The sequence below is a fragment of the Phacochoerus africanus genome, chromosome 15 (genome assembly GCF_016906955.1).
Source record: "Phacochoerus africanus isolate WHEZ1 chromosome 15, ROS_Pafr_v1, whole genome shotgun sequence".
Taxonomy (NCBI): Eukaryota; Metazoa; Chordata; class Mammalia; order Artiodactyla; family Suidae; genus Phacochoerus; species Phacochoerus africanus.
The window spans coordinates 75,392,221-75,414,962 of NC_062558.1; the positions used below are offsets into that span (position 1 = coordinate 75,392,221).

The window sequence follows — 22,742 nt, forward strand, 5'->3', positions numbered from 1 at the left end:
TTCCTATTTCGGGCAGGGGATGACACAATTCATTTGTCTGAGGGACATAGGCAAAAAAAAGAAAACCAGAATTACCCACCTCCCCAAGGAGAAAACATCACCCAACAAATAAATAACAGAAAGCAAATGACGGGGAGAAAGGACCATATTCTGGAATAATGGGTTTGTTTGCAGAGAAGGGGAGGGCAGTGAGAAAGGGAGCTTGCTCTTGTTCGCTTGTTAATCTGGGCTTCGCTTTTCTCCATCACCCTCATTTTCCATTCCACATGTGTTCCAGGCCTGTCAGGGAGCCCAGCCCGCAACCTTGTATTTATTTAAATTCATTTTCGCATGTGTTCCCGTTAGTTAGTCAGTCTGTCCAGCCTGCAGTTCCTCCCCTCTCCCCACGCAGCCCTGCAAGGTTGCAGTGCCGGCCCCACGGGCCCCTGCCAGGCCTCCCTTCAGGCCAGGTGTTTTTAACCCAGGAGTAGGGGCCCCCTGACCTCCCAAGGCATTGGTGACCAATGGGTGGAGAAAAATCTGCATTTTTATTTGTACTAAAACGCTACCTGAACTTTCGCTCTCCCTTTAAATATAAAATAGAAAGAAACCATGGCAGCATTCGTAGTACCTGTGACAACCCCAAGAGAAATCGCAGATATTTTCCTATCACATTACAGGTGTCACAGCGATCTCAAAATATCATTTACACTCATCACTACTTTGGAATTACAGCATATTTCAGACCTGCTGCCAAATCTCATTGTTTTATGCATTAAGAAGCACGTAATTTGGAGTTCCCGCTGGGGCACAGTGGATTAATGATCTGGCTTGTCTGTGGCATTGACGTCCAACCCCCAACCCGGCATAATAGGTTAAGGATCTGGCATTGCTGCAGCTGTGACTCTGATTTGATCCCTGGACTGGGAACTTCCATATGCTGCTGGTGAGGCTGAAAAAAAAAAAAAAAAAGCAGCAGCACATAATTCTACTATAATACTCTTTTCAAATGTTTTGGTAACTGGATTTTGACGTAATTAATTGACATTTTGGTCCCCTGAATTTTATTTTATTCAATTAAAATGTTATTCTCTGGGAGTTCCCATTGTGGCTCAGTGGTAACAAACCCTACTAGCATCCATGAGGACAAGAATTCGATCCCTGGCCTTGCTCAGTGCGTTAAGGATTCGGCATTGCCGTGAGCTGTGGTGTAGGTCACAGACGTGGCTCCAATCTGGTGTTGCCGTGGCTGTGGTATAGACTGCCAGGCACAGCTTCGATTCGACCCCTAGCCTGGGAATCTCCATATGCCACAGGAGGGGCCCTAAAAAGACCAAAAAAATGTTATTCTCTGAAAGTAGTCTGTGAGCTTTACCAAACTGTCAGAGGGTCCATGGCATAAAAAAGATGAAAGACCCCTCCCTAATTCCCATCTCACTAACTGCCACCCATCAACCCAGCTCCTTCCTCAGGCTTTTGCTGTAAAGCTGACCTTCCATTGGTTCCCAGAGGTGCCATCCTGAGCTGCACGTCCATTTGGGTTGAGGTGGGATGAGAGCAGGGAGGCCCTTTGCTCCGTGTCAGACATTCAGCTGAGGGTCCATTTTCCAGCTCTACATCCTCCAGGCCACTGTTCAGCTGGACCCCATAAATCCATCCACCAACACCTACTTTGCAACAGGGGCACAGGAAACCAACATCCCAGCCCCCCCAAGGAGTGATCCCAGCTGCCCTAAACTCTCCCTACTGCTCATGTGACCCCAGGCATGGACCTCTGCTTTCTTATTTTCCAAAGCAATTTGAACTAGAAACCAAACTCTAGAAGCACTGAAGAGAGTTGGGGGAGAGAGGGGAGGGCAGGCTGCCAGCATCCAGGGAGGCAAATGTGGGTTTTTGCTCCCTGTGGATGTGCAGTTATCCAATCATCCAGGCCCTTCTTTCCCCTCCATTAGGGAGATAACTGGGATCTGGCTGGGAACCACCCACCTCCCACTGAATCCCCCTGGGGGATATAAAGGGAGTCGATGAAATGCCTCCTACATCCTGTACCACTCACCCAGCTTGTGATTGCATCACCGAAGTAAAGCTGAGAGGAGGTAGGGGGTGAGGAGTCTGGCTCAGGGAACAACCAAGGCAAGGCACAAAGAGAAGAGGAAATCAGCACGACCTTACCTCTCCTTCCCCCAGCCAGGTGCCCATCCCGGCTGCTCTCATTTCTGAAAGCTTCTCTGGTTGGTTCTGTTTTCAAAGCAAGGGTTAAGCATCCACCCAAAGCACAGTCCACACAGCTGGGGCCTGGGCTCCATGGGGCGCAGTCCCTGGGTGAGCACCCCTCTGCCCCTTAGTTTCCCTGTCCTCTGCCCTGGCCCTTGGGCAGGGCTCTGTCTGCGAGACCCCCACTGCGTCACAGCTTCAGCACATCTTTCTAGGGTTCCTCCCTCAAGATTTAGGCTCTCCAGGAAAATATCTGTTGACTTCAAAGCAAAGCTGCTCTGGAAGGGAAGCCAGGAGGAGCGGGGTAGCCCCGTCGGTGCTTTTTCCCATTAATTTCTCCCCAGTTGCCTTGGCTGAGGCTCTTATTATGACAACGATGATTATTAGGATGTTTCTGCATGTGGTTGCATCCCGTGGTGTGATTCCTCCCAGCATGCTAAGCTCCATCCTCCCTGAGGACCAGAGGGTGTCCTCCCTGTGATTCTGACACTTCCTAATTTAGTCTTACCGTAAATCTAATTAGCATGCCATTGACACCAGGCCCCGTAGCCCTGGCAGGGTGTGAAGCAGGCAGAGCCTATTGGGCAGCTGTAGCGCCATGGCTGGTACCTCACTCTCTCTCACCCCCAGTGCCTTTGGCTTTTAAGTCCCCTCCAGCGGCTGGAGGTCCTTCACATGGGTTGGGGGATTGCTCCCCTTTCCCCAGCTCCCCTCCCCGCACCCACCACCTCCCTTTGGCAGGGGCGGAAAGTAGTGACAGTCATTTCATCCTCAGAGTCTTGCTCTCGAAAAGCAGCAGCCCGTCCTCCTACAGACCCCCGCCGGGATCAGACACGGAGCTAACAAACTTCATTCTCTCTCCATTGGCTCTTGGCTGGGTCATGCCCAGTCTGGTGCCCCTTCCCCCTGGGCCCTGGCAAGCCCAGCCTTACCTAGAATGTGGTTTCTTCCTCCTTCTCCCACCTGACCCTTCTGTCACCCCCTGTCACGGCCCCAACAGCAATAGGTGGTGTGTCCTGTGTATCCCCGTCTTAAGGGGTAGGGGTAAGGACAGCTCGGCTGCGCCTGTGTGTCTCATTCCGTCACCGTGGCCATGGGCTGTGACACATCCTCACCATCAAGGCACGGGGCGTGCAGAGTGCCTCTGGGAGGCCGTGGTGAGGATGGGCCACTGAGGAGGACAGGGAGCCCCCTCGCCTGCTCTCCTGGGCTCCTGCTGGCTCTGTCCCCTGCGAGGGAAGACTGGTGCAGGAATGGGACAGGAGAGGAGTAAGAGGCATTTGATGGCAAGGTTTCATGGCTATGTTGTCATGTTTTCCATGAAGACTTAGGACAAACATGTCCTCCTTCCTCTCCAGGATTTAGCTTTTCCATTGAATCTGAAAAAGGAATTGGGAGTGAGAAGTGAGTTTTCTCTTACTTTTTTTCTTTCTTTTGTCTTAGGGCTGCACCTTCGGCATATGGAGGTTTCCAGGCTAGAGGTTGCATCAGAGCTGCAGTTACCAGCCTACACCACAGCCACAGCCACACCAGATCCAAGTCGTGTCTGCGACCCACACCACAGCTCACAACTGGATCCTGAACCCAGTGAGCAAGGCCAGGGATCGAACCTACAACCTCATGGATACCAGTCAGATTCGTTTTCACTGAGACACAGCAGGAACTCTTGGAGTGAGAAGTTTTCAAGCTCAATGTTGTGATATATTTCCATCACCAATTAGAAGGATGTTTTTGGCTCAGAGCAGAGTGCATTTCCCTTTCCTTCGTCCAGCAAGTGCCCTGAGCCTAGTGTCAACAGGCAGATGCTACCTCTGCTCTTCTCACATGAGCACAATGAGTTCAGAGAGGGACCTTCTATGTGAAGTCACAGAGTAGGGTCAAGGATATACAGCAGCTAGTGACCCTGCAGGGGAGTAGGCACCCAGGCCTGGCAGGAGAAAAAATGCCCTAGAGGGACTCTCACATTGAGTGGGAGGCAAGAATCATTGTTTTCTTTACTCAGCAAGTATTTGTAGGGCACCTACTGTATGCTGGCTGCTAGTCTAGGCACTATTTATAAGTGAACACTTAGAGCCAAAGTCCAGCCCTTGGGCCGCTTCTGATCCGGCAGTGGGAGACTAAAGGAACAGTCGATCTGTATGATGTCAAGTGGCGATGAGAGCTATGGAGAAAAATAAAGCAGTGTGAGAGGCCTAAGGGAATGCTGGGTGGGGAGCAGGGAGCCCCCAGAGGAAGTCTTTCCAGAGGATGCATTTGAGGAGACGTCAGGGAAGCTATGTGGATATTTGGAGCAAGGGCATTCCAGGCAGAGGAAACAGCAGGCACGGTGGCTCTGAGGCAGGCCTGTGCCCGCACATGGAGGAAGCCACAGGAGGCCGGAGGGTGAGGGGAGGAAGGCGGACAGGCCTGGCAATTGTCAGGACTTAGCTTTCAGAGGCAGGAAGCTACCTGAGGGTAGTGAGCGGGGAACCAGCAACTCGATCTGACCAAAGCTTCAAAAGGACAGTCTATGGAAACAACCCAAATGCCCACCACCTTTTGAGTTGATAACCAAATGTGCATCTCCATACAGTGGACTATTATTCATCTGTTGTAGCAATCATGATCTGATCCACGATACAACATAGACAAACCTAGAAAACAGGAGGCTAAGAAGCCAGACATGAAAAGCCTCATAGCGGATGATACCATTTATATGAAATGTTCGAAACAGGCAAATCCATAGAGACAGAAGGCGCATTAGCAGTTGCAGGGGCTGGAGGGAGGGGCGATGGGGAGGGACCGCTCGTGACACGGGATTCCCTTTTGGGGGATGAAAGTGTTTTAGAACTAGAGAGACGCAACGTGGTCATTGTACGACATAGCGAAGATACGTAAAACCACTGAATTGTACACATGGATGGTTAAAATGATGAATCGTATCTCAAAAACATTTGAAGGATGTGCTGGCTGCCTGGGTGCATAGACAATACAGGGCAGGGCCATTCCTAGGAGGGGAGGGGAGTAAGTGGGCAGGGAGCTGTGTGCCAGAGTGGGAAGTGGTCAGCTCCTGGGCCTGGTTTTTTTTTTTTCTTTTTAATTTTATTTTATTTTTATTAGAGTGTAGTTGGTTTACAGTGTTGTGTCAATTTCTGCTTACAGCATAGTGACTCAGTCATACATGTATATACATTCTTTGTCTCATATGATCTTCCATCATGTTCTGTCCCAAGAGATTGCATGTGGTTCCCGCTGCTGTACAGCAGGACCTAATTGATTATCCATGCTAAATGGAATAGTTAGCATCTACCAAGCCCAAACTCCCCATCCATCCCACTCCCTCCCCTCTGCCATTTGCCAACCACAAGTCTGTTCTCTATGTCCATGAGTCTGTTTCTGTTTTGGAGACAGGTTCATTTGTGCCCTATTTTAGATTCCACATATAAGTGATATCATGTAGTAGTTGTCTTTCTCTTTCTGACTTACTTAATATGAGAATCTCTGTTTGCAGCCATGTTGCTGCAAGTGGCATTATTTTTGTTCTTTTTTGTGTCTGAGTAGTGTTCCATTGTATGGATGCATTACATCTTCTTAATCCATTCATCTGCCAATGGACATTTAGTTTGTTCCCCTGGGCCTCTTTTGAAGGGAGAGGATTTGCTGGGGGGATGGTTGTGGAGAATGACTGCATGAGCAGTTAGGAAACGGGAAACATCTCATTTTCTGAGATGGTGAAGCAGTAGCTTTGGTGAGGGGAAGGTGGAATCTGTAGGTTAGCTTTCAACATCTTACAATTGGTTAGACATCCAAATGGAAATGCCAGAAGGTGGGGGGGGGGTTCCCAACAAGCGGCTCTGGGAAGGGGGAACCCTGATCTTTAGCGCTTGGTGATCTCTATGGGGTAATCTGCCTACCCAGCTGCTCTCAAGCTATCAGCACGACCTCATCTGGCTCTCCAAGACCTCGAAATCTGACTGGAACCTCCAGAGCCAAGGAGGCTCCAGCCATATTATGTGGGTCCAGGCTGGAGAGGGAGACTTGAGCGCTGCCAGAGTCTGGATTGTAGTTATAGCTACCGGTCTAGCTGGGCTGCTCATGCTGGGGGAGATGAGGGTGACCTCCACAAAGACACCGAGAAGGAGCCACCCTTGAGGGAGGAGGAGGGCCAAGAGGAAGCATGGAAGGACAGGAGGATGATCAAGGCGGTGGGGCGGAGGGGCAAGGCTCAGAAGACAGAGGAGGCAGCTGCCCTAATAGCATTGCTCAGTAGTCCCCAATTAGCATGCATATCTGTGTTTAATTTTCTGTTTTCAGCATCATGACTCTTAATTACCTCATTAAGGAATGTCCAAATCCACTAACATTTGCTGCGCAGGCCTACCAGGCCTTTTTTTTTTTTTTTTTAAATCCACTTTACCCTCTACTACCCACCCTCAAAGCCCTCCTGGGCACAGGAGCTGATCTGCCCCTTAGAGGGATGCAGAACTTCCTCTCCCTAGCTCTGTGGGTCCATGCAGCTAAGCTAACTCATTCTAGGAACCCGGACTAAGCAGACCACTAAGGGAGGTGAGAATCAGATAGATCTCAGAGGCATTCTGCTGAGTGAAGGCAGTCAGTCTCAAAGGCTACATCCTGTGTGATACCATGACCTCCTCAAAAGACAAAACTACTGTGATGGAGAACCCATCAGTGGTTACAAGAGCTTGGAGGTAGGAGAGGGGTAATTGGAAAGGGATGGTACATGGGAGTTGGAGAGGGGTGGATACCTCTTCTATATTCTGGTTGATGGGGGTAACACAAAGCTATATAGTCTCAAGTTCATGGAACTGTATATCCAAAAATGTCAATTTCACCTCATGTTAATTATAAAATTTATAAAAATTTAAATTATTGAAGACCTCTCCACCCCCCCACACACACCCCCAAAAGACGATGTGGAAGGTACCAACATAAATAGCACTGCTGGTGGATTTTACTCTCGGCCCCATCCTTGTCTCTGCTCTCATTTAACTCAGCACATATTAATACTACACTCCCATAAGGTGAGGAAGGTAGGCTGGAGGGCCATGAATGCCGTGATGAGTTCGAACCTAATTTGGCAGGTCATCCATCAGGAGCCATTGACTGTCCTTAAGCGTGAGTGATACCCTCAGAGCTGGGCTTTAGGCTGATTACTCTGGACACAAGGAGAAAGGGGACAGTGGCCGAGGGTGATGGCAGACATGAATGAGCAGGGGCTGGATGTGGGGTCTGTGAAAAAGAGCTGGAGGGATGGGGTGAGGCCAGGGTTTGGAATCCCAGAGATGCGAGTGGCAGAAGCTCAAGAGAGCAGGTGAGGGAAGTGGCTAGACGGAGGAGAAGATGGCAGCTGCCATCACCTGCCACCACTCTTCTGGGCACGGCCAGGCTCTGGGCTTTCTTTCCCTCAACTTAGCTCTTCACCTGAATGCCCTCCACCACCTTTGCCTGTTCTTTCTCCAAGTCTCTTTTTCTGTTAGCTTTTTGTTGAATTGGAACAACAATTTTTCTCTCTCTTGCCCCTCTTCCCACTGTCTTATCTTCTGATTTTTCTCTCACCCACACATCCACCAATACACGCATACAGCTCCTTCTCTCATGCCTGTATTGCTCTGTCCGTTCAACCACAACTATAGTATGACCACTAACTGTGCCCTGGAAAGGTGTGGCATGAGCCCCGTCGGCAGGACTCTTTGCAAGCCGGGGCAACTGTACTGGGGTTTGGCTTCAGGAGCCCCCAGAACAGGTGAATAACACTCATCAGGTTTGGTCACCCATCCGCCTGGAGCCTAGTGCCCTGTTCCAGCCCAGGACCATCACATAGGGCCTCTGAGTTGTCTTTGTTCACAAAGAAGGGGCCCCAAGCTGGGGCACCTCCACCAGCAGATGGCTGGGAGCAGGAGGGAGATGAAATCAATCCACTCCCTTCTGGCTCCTGAGACGCCCAGGTTCATGGCCTCTGAAATGGTCTTAAGTTCTGCACCCCCGCCCCCACCTAGGCTGCCTGAGGCCATGGGATCCCCCTCAGCCCTCTCCCTGCCACCCAGAGACATGGGGAAGGTGGACTTGCTATTGGAGAGGCTGAGGAATATAAAGTGGTGTGATTAGCGGCAGGCAGAGTCCCCCTCCTGATTTCCATAAGGCGTTTAGATTTCTTTGCCTTGCCACATTTCTCTCTCTGTGGGAACAGGGAAATAGTTTTAGCATGGTAAATCGACAGAGCCAGGCAGCTGCTTAGTGCGAGGCCCACTCCCAGCTCTGTACCCTGCCCCCACCTGCTCCGAGGCTGAGGCCCCTAGAGGGCCCAGCCAGAAAGCAGAGGCTAGACACCCCCTGGGCTCATTTTCCTCCTGCTGTGGCCCAGCCCCTCAGGCCATGTGATCCTCCACAGACGAGGGCCCAGAGGGAAGGACGGGATGATTCTGGGCTTGGGGCAGACCAGGATGCCCGTCCTTTCTTCTTGCATTTCAGCCTCTCCTCTGTGCATCTCTGAGAACACTTACACCCCGATTTAGCCCACTGCTTCAACCGCAGCCAGAACCCTAGTACAGAGTTGAAGTGAGCAGGGATGTTGAAGCCAGGTATGGGGATGAGGTCCAAGGGGGCAGATTCTGATCAGAATGGTGGACCTTAATGTTAGAAAAGTGGCCATCTGTGCTGGGAGGCAGGGCCATGAGGAATTGTTAAGCATTCCACAGGGCAGGTGCCTTTCAGTCAGGGTCTCTTGCAGGAGGAAAGGACGAGGGAGGGGTGTGGCCTGGCTCCCTTGGGATGTTTTGAGGTGGAGCATGTGGTCCTGGAATGAAGAGCTTAGGCCTCATGAATCCCAGGAGGCTCTTCTGCCCTCTGCACATGCAGCACCAGTCCAGGTGGCCTGGGCAGCAGTGTCTGCATGTGTCGGCCTAGAAAGGGCCCTGTGAGCCCTGGGTCTTCCACGTAAAGCTTGCCCTTCAGCCACACCCACAGGCACTCTCAAGGGAAACCTAGCCCTCCTGGCCAGTACCCACTGGGCTGATTGCTCAGGTCCCTAGAGGCCCAGGGCAGCCTAAAGGTTTGTATCCCACCAGGAATGACATAGTAGGGCATAGTAGTGAAGTCAGAGAAGCTGGTTCTGACTCTGGGAGGAGGTAGAGTTAGCTTTGCTGTATCCAGTGGACACAGGTGGCACCTGTGACCCCCTAGGTAGAACGCACCCAGAGCTATCGGTACCAGAGCTGAGCAAGAGCTGTGTGTCCATCCTCATTGGTAAGGGACCAGCTTCCTATGTATGAGCTGCTTTGGGGCTTGAGCCTCTGAGGTCAGCTCAGCCTTTGGGGAGCAACTATGGGCCACAGGGAATGGTGTGGTTGGAACTAGATGCTTAGATGCCTTGGTTTCCGCATGACCTCCACACCTGGGCAGTGGGGCCAGCCCACCCCTGCTGGGCTCTCAGACCTGCCTTGTAGAGTTGGGGAACCTGCTATCTTGGTTTGCCTGAAACTTCTGAGGTTTTAGCACTTTATATCCACACCCCAGAGAACCCTCGTGGTCCCAGGTGAATTGGGACAGGGAGTCCACCAGGGGCAGAGCCCATCATCTCTGATGCAGTCTTGAGAGGGGACCCACACCAAGGCTCCAAGCCAGGCAAGCCTGGAACACAGAAGAGAAAGAGACAGCAGAGCTGAGCGACCACCATGTGATGTGGGCTCTGCTGGGTCCCTGGAGTCAGGACTCAGTGCCCAGGGACAGGAGGGGTGGGGGAGGGGCAAGGAGCAAGACGGGTGTAGGTGGGCTTTGAAAATGTGAGGTCCCCTTAGTGCACTAGGGTGGTGGCTACAAATTAGAACAGAATTGGAAAGCACCTGTCCCTCATTTACCTTAATGCAAGGACCCAGTGCATGTTGTTGTAATTTATTTCCCAGAAGAGCTGGGGCTGACAGCGGGGCTGACGGACCAGATCCCTCCAGAAGAGGGAGGGAGGGAGGGAGGGAGGGGAGGTGTGCAGGTGCAGGTGAGGAGCACCTGCCTTCCTCGTGCCCTCCTCTGTAGCCACATAATACACAGGTCTGCGCGATGGAATTGACAGCTCTCTAGTATTCTCGCTCCAAAGTGCCAGGTGCCAATCGGATTGAATTAGATTTCACAGGGGTTTTTGCAATACACGGAACTCACCAGCAAATTACTCTTAAAGAGGGAAAATCAATCATTTGGAGCGGAGATAAGCTGAAGGCAAGGCAGCCTCGGATTGATCCCGTCTGTGCAGGCGTGTGTGGAATTCAACAGATAACCTGGGAAGAGGAGGACGGGGTCTGCGGAGAGAGGGAGGGAGGCCCGGGAAGCAGAGGAAGGGCACGGAGGAGGGGGAGGGAGGAAGAGCTGGAGGTATGAGGTAAAGGAGAGAGGGAGAAAATGAAAGAGGGGAAGGGGAGGGGGAAGAAAGCAGGGAGAAGAGGGATAGAAGCAAAAGGAGAGGAGAGAAAAGATGGGAGGGCGGAGAAAGAAGTAGCAGAGGAGGCAAGGAGAGAGCAGTGGACAGAACAATTTGAAAAAGCACAGCAGGTGTTAGTCGGCCCTTAGAGCATCAGCCAGTCCGTGTTTCCCATATTACAAGTAAGAGAATTGAGTCCAGACAGGAAAAAGGGCCTGCCCCCAGGAGGAATGGCAGATCCACAGAAAATCTCAAACCCTGGTTCCTGACCTCAGGCTCATGCCGCTCAAAGGTTCAATCCACAAAGGAGCTTAGGAAGGGGGTACAGATGGACTGAAAGCCTGTAAGGGGGGCTGTCCTTCACCGTGATGCAGCCCAGGAACCCGGGGACAGCTGGTCAACCAGGGGCAGTGGCCATCATCTCTGATTCAGGCCTGAGAGGTGGACTTCCAGGGTAGAGCAACTGAGGCTCTGAGCCAGGCAAGCCTGGAATGCAGAAGAGAAAGAGCAGAGCTGAGATACTGCCATGTGACATGGGCGTTGCCGGGTCTCTGGAGTTGGGACTCTGTGCCCAGGAACAGGAGGGAGTGAGGGGAACATGAGGGGATGGAAGGTGGCCCTTCACCCAGGAATTGCCAGGGAGGTGCCAGCATCAGTTCTCCCAGTCTCTGACATTTGGAAAGTCCCTGGGGATTGGAGACAGTTAGGGGGCGGAGGCAGTGACAGTGCAGGGCTTCTCCTCATTGTCCCCTGGACTCGGACATCAGAGCGGGCAGCCTGTGCAGTGGGCACAAGACAGCTGACCTGGGCGGGCAGGCAGAGTCAGAGTAACCTGGTGCCCCCCCCGTTAAGTGGTGGGGGGGCTGGAGGGAGAAGCAGCAAGGTGTGAGGTGAAGGGGTGAGGAGAGGCTGCCCCCCCTGCCAAGGTTCACTTCGGCGTGTCTGATTGGAGTTAATTAAGTGAAAGGATGGACAAAAGTGTGATAAAGACTACATCTTCCGTGGACTTTGATTTTTCTGCCGCTCAATAGCATGGATTAGACCAACAGGGCACAGTGGAGGAAGGAGAGAGACCTGGGGCTCCTGCCCAGGAAGGGGGGTCCCCTCACCCCCACACATATCCAAGCCTTTGTCCTTCTCTTGTCCCTCTCATAACTGGGCAAGCCGAGGTCTGGCAATCAGCCCTTCTCGCGGTCCCTCTCCCTGCTTCCCCTTCTAGCACAGTAATAGCGGCTCTCCTTTACTGAGCACGTACTCCATAGCAGGCACTTTACTCAGATTTTGCAGCTCACCCACAATAGCCCTATCAGGGAGGCTTCGTTCTCCCCATTTTGCAGATGAGGAAGTCGAGGCTCGAGGAGGTAAAATTGTGCAAAAATCACACAGCTGGAAAGGGGGCACCTGCCTCTGGACCTGAGTCTAGCGCCAAAGGCTGTGCTTTCAGCCACCACTGATGTTGAGAGCCTCGCACCTTGGAATCTGGTCACGAGGCTGGTGAGTTGGCTGGTCTGAGTTCTGGACAGAGCTGCGGCGAGGGTGGCACTGACCGTGTGGGCCCATCTCCACACCCCAGGTCCCCACTGCATTTCCACCTTGAGCCAAGGGTGCCCCCCATCCACCCACAGAGCTCTCTGGGGGCCATCGGGGGTCCCTGGCCCTTCTCTGTCTTGATTCAAAACACTGCAAAGTTCCTGATTCTCCCTGCGTGTAATGCAACCCCAGCACTTCCTCTTCTATTGAGAGGAACCAAGGGCACATTGTAGTTCACTGGGGGTGCACTTGGATACGAAGGAAGCCTCCTGTGGAAGCCTCCTGTCCTCGTCAGGAAAACAGAACTCACAAGTCACCCACCAAAACCCGGTGGGACAAAGAGATAACACTGCTGCTTGATCCTGTGGGGCATGCTTTATTCTCCCCACTTCACAGATGAAGAAACTGAGGCTCCAGGAGTGGTGATACATTGCCCAGGGTCCCAGAGCTAGGGAGCAACAGAGTCTGTTTCCCAATCCTGAACCCCATTCTCTCACTGCATCACATCACTGGGTCACCAACCCAGTCACTACCCTGACCAAGAGCAGGGGGAGGCGAGCATCTCCAAGGGGCGAACGGGTGCCACCATCAGCAGGAGGTGCCTGGGGATGGGAAGAACCAGACGGGGGTCAGAGGGATGAAGGAGGCATCTGCAGGTCTTACGTGCAGGAAAGAAGCCTGGGGGCTGGGTCAGGCCTTCCTCCCTTTGGGGGACCAGGTCATCTGCAGAGGGACGTGCCAAGTCAGAACCTGTGGATGACTTAGGAAAGCCATCTCCAGAGGATAGTCAGGTGCAGGCTCTGGGAGCACTCAGGACACCCCCAAACAAGCCTGATGCGGCAGAATCTGCTCCCCAAGAGGAGGGAAGGGCCCCCAAGTGGCAGCTGTTAGACAGTGGAAGAATTTCTGTCGTGACTCAGCAGTTTATGAACCTAACATCCATGAGGACGCGGGTTCAATCCCTGGCGTTAAGGATCTGGCATTGCCTGTGAGCTATGGTGTAGGCCAGCAGCTGTAGCTTCAATTGGACCCCTAGCCTGGGAACTTCCATATGCTGCGGGTATGGCCCAAAAAAGACCAAAAAAAAAAAAATACAGTGGAAATACCACCCGGACCCTGCCTGGGTTGTGAGTGTTTAGCTGATTGATGGTTGCAGAGGTCCAGCACCTCATAAACTCTCAATACATCATTGAAAAACAATATTGGGTTAATCACAGAGCCAGTTTTGGCTGCGGGAGCATCCTCAACCAGGCAGTGCCTGCTCTGAAAGCTGCCCCTCCACTTCCAGGAGCAGAGGGGAGGGTCGGGGGTGGGGGGAAGCAGTCCCTTCTGGCAGCCACTGATAACTCCGGCTGGGGGCTGGCTCGCTGCCCTCCACAGGGGGTGGCAAGACTTCAGCCACCAGGAGCAAAGCATGGCTGGTGATTTCATGCGTCCTTCCTCCTTCCAATAAATAAATAAAGCCAACCCCTCGCAGCCCCACAGGCAGCAGCTGGCTCCCCAGCCTGGTGCGGTGCGGGGAAGGTAAGCGCTGCAGCTCGGCTCCGGGACCTGCGGCTGCAGCTATCAGCCTTCTCATCGCCTCTCACAGCTGGAAGAGAATTTAATCCACCGGGCTTCTCTCCACACACACTGGGACTCCTTTTGATGTTCCTCTTTATCTCCCTTCCAAACAAAATTGCCACTCGACAGCTCCAAGAGGGCCTCCTGCCACTCCCCCACCTCCCCCCATCCCCGGCCCACGAGGCAGCCCCACGCCCCTGCGGGTTCTGGCAGCCGAGCAAGGGCATTGGAGGAGGAGGGTTGCACCCTCCACCAGCCCCTGCTTCCCTCTCCCTGGTCTTGCTTCCTGACCTTGGGAGAGGTGCACTTTGCCCTTGGACCTGGCTCCTGCATCTGGAGAACATGGGAAGGTGCTTTCACCAGTTCTTGGCACACATGCGCAGCAGTGTTCTGTAGAAGGAGCGGCAGGCAGGAGGCCCGGAGAGCAAGGAGATGAAGAGTTTAGACCCCGTAGGAGTCAGAACAGACCCGCCTTTGAATCCTTCACTGCCAGCTCTGCGTCTTGAACAAGTTACCCTCTCTCTGGCCTCAGTTTCCTTCTCTGTCAAAGAGTGGCCTTAAGCTGACATCATTGGGATGCTGTGAAGATTCTGGTTCAGGCACAGGAAGCTTGTGGTTGTGTCTTGGTAAATGGCTGCTGCTGTTACCGAAGGCTCTGCGTCCAGGGTGGCAGTTCTTGGGGCACCAACTTAGCGAACTGGGTAAATATCACACATACACATCCGGAGGGGCTGACAGTCACAGGACCCTGACAGGGGCAGGTGAGGCATTTGAGGGAACTTAGCCAGAGGTGGTTCTGGGGTCTCAGGACAGCCATATGTGGGGTCCTGACACCTGCTGTGTCAAGCCTAGTGGATATCCGGCCCCTGGTGGGCAGATCCAGAAGGGAGCAGATCTCCCTCTGTGAGACCCACAAATCTCACTTGAAGGGCCAGGAAGCCATGGAGGTGGGGGGTGGAGGGTGGGAGTGCAGGACACCCAGTGCTCCTGCCTGCCAGGTACACTGAGCCCAGCACTGCCTTCCCAGGCATCCCTGCTGTGCCCGTGACCATGGGGCATCCCTGTGCCTGTGCTCCATAGTCCCTGTGCCCACCCCCGTCTTCCCTCTCCAGCTGCACATCCACCACATCTTGCGGGTTGATTTTCTTCACTGTTCTCAGCCTTACCTCCTCCCGCCTTGCTCTGGCCGGCTGATTCTCCAGCGTCAGCAAGCATCAGAACACCTGGAGGGCTTGTTGAAACAGCGCTGGGCCCCACCCCCAGAGGTTCTGCTATGGTAGGTCTGAACAGACCCTCCAATTTGCATTTCTAACAAGTTCCTAGGTGATGCTGATGCCGCTTGTCCCTGTACCACACTCAGAGAGCCACCACTCTCCCTGAGCAGTTCTCATCCTCAGGTGTACGTTAGATGGGGTAACCTGGAGAGTGTTACCAGATCCTGCTGTCTGGACTGCCCCACCCCAAGTCTGATTTCTTTGCCTGGGGTGCAGCCTAAGCATGAGGACCTTTTAAAGCTCCGAGAGTGATTGTGATGTGTGGCGAGGAGAACTACCACACCGCCTCTCCCTTGCTCGCCCTTCTGGTTCCCTGTGGGTGCCTCCACTGCTCTCCCTGCCCTGGCTGGTGTCATCCCAGCCCTGACTGTGGGTCCCTAGGGAGAGTGGAAAAAAAATGCATCTGCCTGAGCTCCACCCCTGAGAGATTCCAACACTGTGGCCCTGGGCACCTGTGTTTCTAAAAAGAGCTCCGCTGGCAATTCTGACCTGCAGCCAGATAAGGAGGGCTGCGCTGGTGTGATTCGCACGTAGCCACCAAGTTCACCTTCCTTCCTGTCTCTCTCTCGCGCTCTCTCTCTCTCTCTTTTTTTTTTTTTTTTTTTTTGGTCTTTTTAAGGCTGCACCCTCAGCATATGGAAGTTCCCAGGCTAGGAGTCGAATCAGAGCTACAGCTGCTGGCCTACACCACAGCCACAGCAACACCAGATCCTTAACCCAATGAGCAAGGCCAGGGATCCAACCCACGTCCTCATAGATGCTGGTTGGTTCACTGTGCCACAGTGGGAACTCCCTCACCTTCCTCTTTTAACCCTAGTATTCCTTTGCTCCAAAACCTAGAGTGGCTCCCCATTGCTCATGGAAGCAATGCAAGAGCCCACAGGTGGTGCCTGCAGTGGGACTCCAGGAGAGCCACCACATCTGCTCACATCCTGACCATCTCACCAGCTCCTATCCATGGACCCTTTGCAATCAGCTCACTTGTCTGCCTCATCAATAATTATTCATTCCCACTCCCTGCCTTGGCCTAAGCCAGTGGTTTTCAAATGGTGGTCTCAGACCAGCAGCATCACCGGGAACTTGTTAGAAATGCAAATCACAGGCATCTACCCAGACCTTCTGAATCAGATAGTGCTGGGGAAGGACAGTCTATAGTTCACCAAGCCTCCAGGTGATTCTGATATACATACGCTCAGGACTCAAACTCCGGGTTGAAAGCCACTTGCTCCAGCTGGAATCGCTTCCCTATGAGCCTGTTTCCCTTCCTTCATTCCTAACACCAGTCTTCTTGGGGCTGCCTCCCCTGCTGGTGTTTTCTTAGACTCAGCCCTGGGGTGCTCAGCGTTGCCATCTCAGTTTGCTCGGCTAACTCATTGCAGGCTGAAGCTCCAGCTCCTTCCGGCTGTGCCCCAGGGACACCCACACCAGGCCTTGGCTCCACTTCCCCTGGCCTGGAAGGCACCCCGGCCTGGGACCTGGGCCGGAGCTCCTACCCTTACTCTGCCGCCAACAGCCTGTGCAACCTTGGGTGGTTCACTTGACCTCTCTGAACCCCATTTCCTCTGGAGGGTTTCCCAAGTTCCAGTGTTCCTTCACCCCCACTCTCTGGCCTGTGGGAAGAGGACCTCACAGATTAAAAGGTGAGGAAAAGCTGCCGAAGCCTCATGGATTCTGAGCAGCTACGGTGAGCCTGCTGTGGTGTGGGTTTGCACGGCCTGAGGTTGGTCTGCACCTCAGGGCCTCCCCACATCCCACAGCAACCACGGAGGGCTCTTCTGTGGTTCTTCTCAACAGCGTCTGGCAAAGAATAGGTGTCCAGAGAATGTGTGCTGTGTGATTGTCGTCAGCTATTTGCACAGTCGTGGAACAAGCTTCAGGACATAGTTTTAAGTGGGGAAAAAACGCAACCCAGAGCAGTGTGTATAGCTACTGTTGTGTCAATAAGGGCAGGCATGGATACACCGGGCTGGCTTGTGAGCAGGCTTCCTGGGGAAAGAGACCCAGGGATTGGGGTGTGGTTGACTCTGGGAAAGCCTCGCAAGTGGCAGGGACAACAGGGAGAGGGGGACGGTCATGAGCCCTTAATGCTTCTAAACTGGGTGAGGACTTTCCATGTCTGTGTTTATCACGTCATTGGCATTTTCTATGTTAGGAAAATTGAAACATGCCAATGCGTGGGGCTGTTTCCTGCAGGGGTTCTGTCCAGGCTCCTGGGTTCTGTCCAGGCATTTTCTATGTTAGGAAAATTAAAAGATGCCAGTGCATGGGGCTGTTTCCTGCAGGGGTTCTGTCCAGGCATTTTCTATGTTAGGAAAATTAAAAGATGCCAGTGCATGGGGCTGTTTCCTGCAGGGGTTCTGTCCAGGCTCCTGGAACACGGCCCCTCCTCTCCCAGGCTTGAGCCATCCCTCCACCTCCCTCTAGCTGAGGACAGAAAGAGTTCAGGGAGACAGGAGCCCAGCCCAGGTCACCCTCATGCCCTTGGACCTCTGCCTCTGTGTCCTTTCCCCTTTCTCGAGTGTGGGGGGGGGGCCACCCCACGCCCTGGCACCCGTGTGCACACTCCACACACCCGCCCCTCCCTGGCACCCCCAGAAGCCATGGCCCATGAGGGGCAGAGGGGTCTGTTTCTCTGGAGCAGGGTGTGCTCCTGGAGGCCATCTTGGCCCGTTTCCCTTACCCTGACCTTGGATCTCACCATTTTCTCTCTGATTCCTTCCTCCTCCCTCCGTACCTTTCCGGCTCCTTCTCTGTCTCCATACCCTTTGACTGACCGACTCCCACTGATAGAACCTGGTAAGTGAGCCTGGGAGGGCAGGCTGGGAGGTGTGGTGGGCACTGTGGGGAGCGGGCTTCCCAGGGTGGGGCGGGGGCGGGGTTGCTCCATCTGCTGTGGGCACAGCTCAGATAGGCCCACCTTCTCGGGCCCAGATCCTGTGGTGGGCGGGACCAAGGTCCAGGGCAGGAGGTGGAAGGCAAGTGTTGATGTCAGCTGCTCAGAGCTGTCACAGTCCACTGACTTTGGCTATTAGTGCCCCTTCGGGCATTTAATTGGTCCCCTCCATCCGACCGATGGATTCCACACCAGGGAGACTTTGAAACCCCGCAGCTCAATAGGACCAGGAAAGCGTTGCCCACACAGTCTGGGGGAGCCTCTCGGGGCTGGGGGCCCTAGTGGGTCTGCTGCTTGCCTGGACCCCAAGATTGGCAGTGCCCTTATTTTGCCCATTTCCAATACGTAGGGAAAACTCAAGGGGCTGGCTCATGTGTTTATGCATTCATTCCACAAACATGTCTGAGCGCCTGTGGGAGAGCTCCAGGGACCTCAGGATCTTGTGAATCTCAGGCTTCACTGAGGGTGTCCATTCCAGCTTTGCCAGGACCCTCCCTCTCTGACCCTGTAGAAGCTTCCAGCTTGCCTGGCTGCACATCTTAGTAGGAACAACCTCTAGAAGAAAGCCCCTCAAATACCTGGGCAACTGAGAAGAAAAGTATGCCTCCTCTGCCAGCCCCTGGATCCAAGGAACACGTACCCAGAGGGGTCGTGCTGGGCACTAGGCCAGGGGAGGGTCATGCAGGCCCAGAGCCTGGGTCAGTCATCCACTGGGCATCTCAGCAAGGGTCGGGTGAGGTTCTTGACGGGTTCCAGACCACAGGCCACCTGCCTCGGTTGGAGGGGGCCAATTTGGAGGTAATTCCTCCCCATGATGGAGGTGGAATCACTTTCAGAGCAGGCTAGGCTCCAGGGAGTCAGCACCCCTGGCTCCTGCCTTTAGCAGTGGCTGCTCCTCCTGACCTGGGGACTGGGTAGCATGGAGAAAGCACACGTTGTGTAGGAGGCCAGCCAGACAGCACATGAGGACTCCCTGGTCAGAGTGACGGGAAACACCTGACCCAGACTGAGACCTCCCCCCTGAAACCGCGGCCTTGGGCTGCCGGGCTGTAGGGGAGCCAGTGAGGGGTGTGGCAGCTCTGCACTATCTGGGATCTAGTGTCCCACTGGCCACACAGAGACGGGTACCTGGGGTTCACTTTGCCACTGAGCCGTCTGGGTGGTTCCCACCCACACATGTAAGCGGTGGCAGGGCTCCCCCCATTGCCACGATCCAGAGGGAGGACAGGGGAGAAGCAGTCTCCTGCTCTGCCCCCGGTGCCCTCTCCTGTCCAAGCTGAATGGGGATGCTTACTCGCTTCTCTCCCCTCCACTCCCTCCTGACCCTCTCTCCCCCTCTTGCCTCCATCTCCCTGCTGGGTCTTGCAGCTGGCAGGTGCCTCCGCAGCTGAGGGTCACTGGGGGAGAGGAAGAGAGCAGGAGCTAGAAAATGAACCAAACCACCTGGAAGGGACATTGTGAGCATTTGATGGGGTGATGAAGGAAAAGAGAAAAAAGAAAAAAGGTTGAGTGTTCCAGAGGGCCCGCACATGGGCAGGAGGGCCAGGGAGCTGGGCTAGGATCATTGAGGGGAAGCCAGACTGCTTTGGCGTAAGAGGGTAGGCAAGCCCTGCTTTGGTCCCGCTGCCTCATCGGCCTCCCCATCAAAGCCCTGCTCCCCCAGCCACGCTCTGGGCCTTGGCCTCCCGCACCCTCTCTGACGGTTTTCTCCTCCGTTTTGACCCAGGGCCTGAACAGCATGTTTGAGGTGTACCTGGTGGGGAACAACTCCCACCACTTCATCATCTCTCCCACCTCCGTCCAAGGGAAAGCAGACATTCGCATCCGGGTGGCCATCCCCCTGGACTACGAGACTGTGGACCGCTACGACTTCGACGTAAGGCCCCTTCAGCATCTCCTTGGTCGGGTGGAGGATTTCAGGGGAGGCGGGGGGTGGCACTGTTCCCTGAAGTCTCTCCTCCCATCTTTCCCCCCTCTTCCCTTGTAAATCTGACTCAGAGAAGCCCCCTGAGCTATGGCAGGGGCTAGGCTGGGTCTCTCCTTTTCAAGAAGAATGAGGAGATGTCCAAGAATTGAATGGAATTTTACCAGGCACTGTCACGGCCTCAGGAGCCCATCAGGAGCATCTATTGCCCAGCCTCAGCCAGTCCAGCCCCCAACGGGCCTTCTCTTCCCTGCAGATTCTGTGGCCACCCTAGCCCTACGAGCATTAATGGGGAGACTCATAGTAGCACACACCTGGGATAGGCACTGACTCAAACAGGTGCTCTGGGTTGGGGTGGGCAGAGGGCCCACGGGGACTTGGGGGAATGAGGGCTCCACACGCATGCGAGAGCTCACCTGGCCCCCTACCGCACCCATCCAGCTCTTTGCCAACGAGAGTGTGCCTGACCACGTGGGCTACGCCAAGGTGAAGATCACCCTCATCAACGAGAATGACAACCGGCCCATCTTCAGCCAACCGCTGTACAACGTCAGCTTGTATGAGAATGTCACCGTGGGGACCTCTGTGCTGACGGTCCTGGTGAGTCCTCGCTTGCCTGCAGGGCCACTGAGCTCTGGGGAAGACCACGCGGAGGTAGCCAGAGGGATTTTGCCCAAGCCGTCTGGACATTCAGGGAAGGAGGTGCCCCCAGCCTCCCAGAGGCTGTGGTATTGGTGTATTAAAGCATCTGGACTCTTCTTGATGGTGTTTCCTTGGCCAGGCAGGGCAGCAATGTGGAAAATGGATTAACTTGGGGAAGGATGAGATTGGGCCCAGGATATTTTGGTTTTCTGCCTTGTCTCTGAGAGATACTGAGCTTAGGTGGGCCAGGAGCCCTGGACCTGTCCTTTAATGGGGATGGATGCCAGCTGTTTCTCAGGAGGGCAACCCCCTCTATCTGAGCACAGGCGCCAAGGAAGAATGGGCTCCTTGAGAGTGCCTGGGCCTTCCCAGCTCTCTTTGGCTAGGGCTTTGACTCTTTGGATCAGTCAGTACTCTTGGTTGCAAAGGACAGAAACCTTTAAGTGGTTCAAGCAAAAAGGGGTTGGCTCATGTAATTCAAAAGTATAAGTGATTTCAAGTGTGGCTGTATCAGGCACTCAACAGAGCAAGAATCTGACTTCAGCACTGGACTCTACTTTTTATATTGGCAGAGAGGGACACCAGCACCCCTAGGGTCACTTCTTACCAATATATCAACCCCAGTCGGGGAAAAAACATTCTTTTTCACTAATTCCAGCAAAAGTCCCAAAGCCGATTCTCATTGGCCGGTTTATTGGGCTATCCTGAAACCAGTCATCCTAATTCTGACATACTAGAGATGGGTCATCCGCCCCCTAGTGGAGCCAGGAGGTTGGGTCAGCCGTGTTCAAATTGTATGGGCTGCAAATGGGAAAAGGGATATTCTATAGGGCCCTCCATTATCAGAACAAAGTGTGTTGGTTGCTGAGCTGATCCAAGTGGTAGATGTGTGCTATACAAGCTAGGGGACTCGCCCATAGTAGGTGCTCAATAAACATTGTGGGGTTTAAATCGCTGCTGCCCCTCCCTGCCCAGTGAGGTCCCCGAGGTCCTTCCGCTTCTTGCTCCATTCTCGCTCCAAGCAGAGACATTGCCTGCCGATCCCCGGTCCCCTTCTCCAAAGTGTGTTTACTCTACAGACAGATGGTATGAAACTGTTTTGAGCCCCAGGCCCTTCCCATCTGACAGTTATTAATATTTCAAACAGCTGTTTAGCTAGGCAGGCCGTCAGACGTAAACAGTAAGTCGGCTGTGGCTGTTTTCTGTCCCCCCTGCTCCCCTAGCCCGTGGCTCCGCCCCCTTTCACACGGTGCTCTTTGCTATCAGTCCCCTGGTGTATGAGGCCAAGCAGGCGCTCCTACAGCCTCCAGGGGCCCAGCCAGAGAGCGAGTACCAGAGGCTCAGGACTTCTGAATCCAAAGAGAGCATCCACCACCTGGGTAAAGGACACCCAAGCAGCCTGTCCCCCGCAGGGCCTGGGACCACATAGCAAAGAATTTGGATGTCAGGCCCAGGCTTGGCGGGTGGCCGGGGACTTCTTCCTGTCATTCTTGCAGGGGATGGAGGGTCTCCCTTTGCAGTCCCCAGTTCCTGTGGCCCTGGCAAGGGTTGAGGGAGCCTAGGGGGCAGGGGTGAGGTACCAAGTGTGGGATGACACACCTCTTGGCTGATGGCTGGCTGCAGGTGCCAAGGGCGGGGTGTCAGTCCCTGTCCCATCTCGGGTTGGCACTGGAGAGAAGGTTCTCAACTGCATTTCCTCAAGCTCTGGAGCAGTTCCCGGACCTGCGTGGACCCCTGCCCATGACCCCTCGCCAGTCCCTCTCCAGATGTTTAGTAGATGTATTCAGTCTCCTCTGTAGCTGCCTGAGGATCTGTGCCCAGGGCCAGCTCATCTGGCCAGCCTCCAGTTCCTAAGGGCATCTGTCCAAGCCCTACCCACCTTCCTAGCAAACCCCCAGCCCCAGGGTTTGTGGAATTGTGCAGATATTGAGGGTTTTTTTTCGCCCAACAATAAGCTCCGGCAGGAGGGCTGTATGTCTGAAGTAAAACTGCGGGTCTGGCCTCCCTGCCTTCACTGTGTGCTGGTCTATTCATATCACCTCCAAGAGCCTTCATTTCCCCATCTGCAAAATGGGCAGGAGTGGTGCCCCCGCCCAAGGCTTCTGTCAAACAGTGTTGACGAACGGATGTGAAAACACCCCCTGGTGACCCCCACTCACCATCATCTCCCAGTCTCCCCAAAGTGTTGCCAGAACTCGTAGCAGGTGGCAAGGCTCACAGCCACACCTGTCACACCCCCTGGCCTGCCCTGGCCTCTCCCATCCTGCCCTTCTCCACTCAGACCCGTGGCTGGTCCCCGTCTCTCATCTCCTTTACTCA

At 54.0% G+C, this 22,742-nt stretch overlaps 1 protein-coding gene across 6 annotated transcripts in view; it reads left to right on the plus strand.

The window, feature by feature from the left end:
- The window catches only part of CDH23 (cadherin related 23), a 438,655-nt gene that overhangs the window by 236,989 nt on the left and 178,924 nt on the right, over nt 1-22,742 (plus strand). For 5 of the 6 annotated variants that reach the window (XM_047759777.1, XM_047759776.1, XM_047759778.1 and 2 more), the window contains exons 12-14: nt 17,755-17,760; nt 19,584-19,733; nt 20,223-20,381. In XM_047759777.1, coding sequence (XP_047615733.1) covers nt 17,755-17,760; nt 19,584-19,733; nt 20,223-20,381 — 315 coding nt within the window. The remainder of the gene's footprint in view (nt 1-17,754; nt 17,761-19,583; nt 19,734-20,222; nt 20,382-22,742) is intronic. The other variant, XM_047759775.1, reaches the window with a different exon arrangement.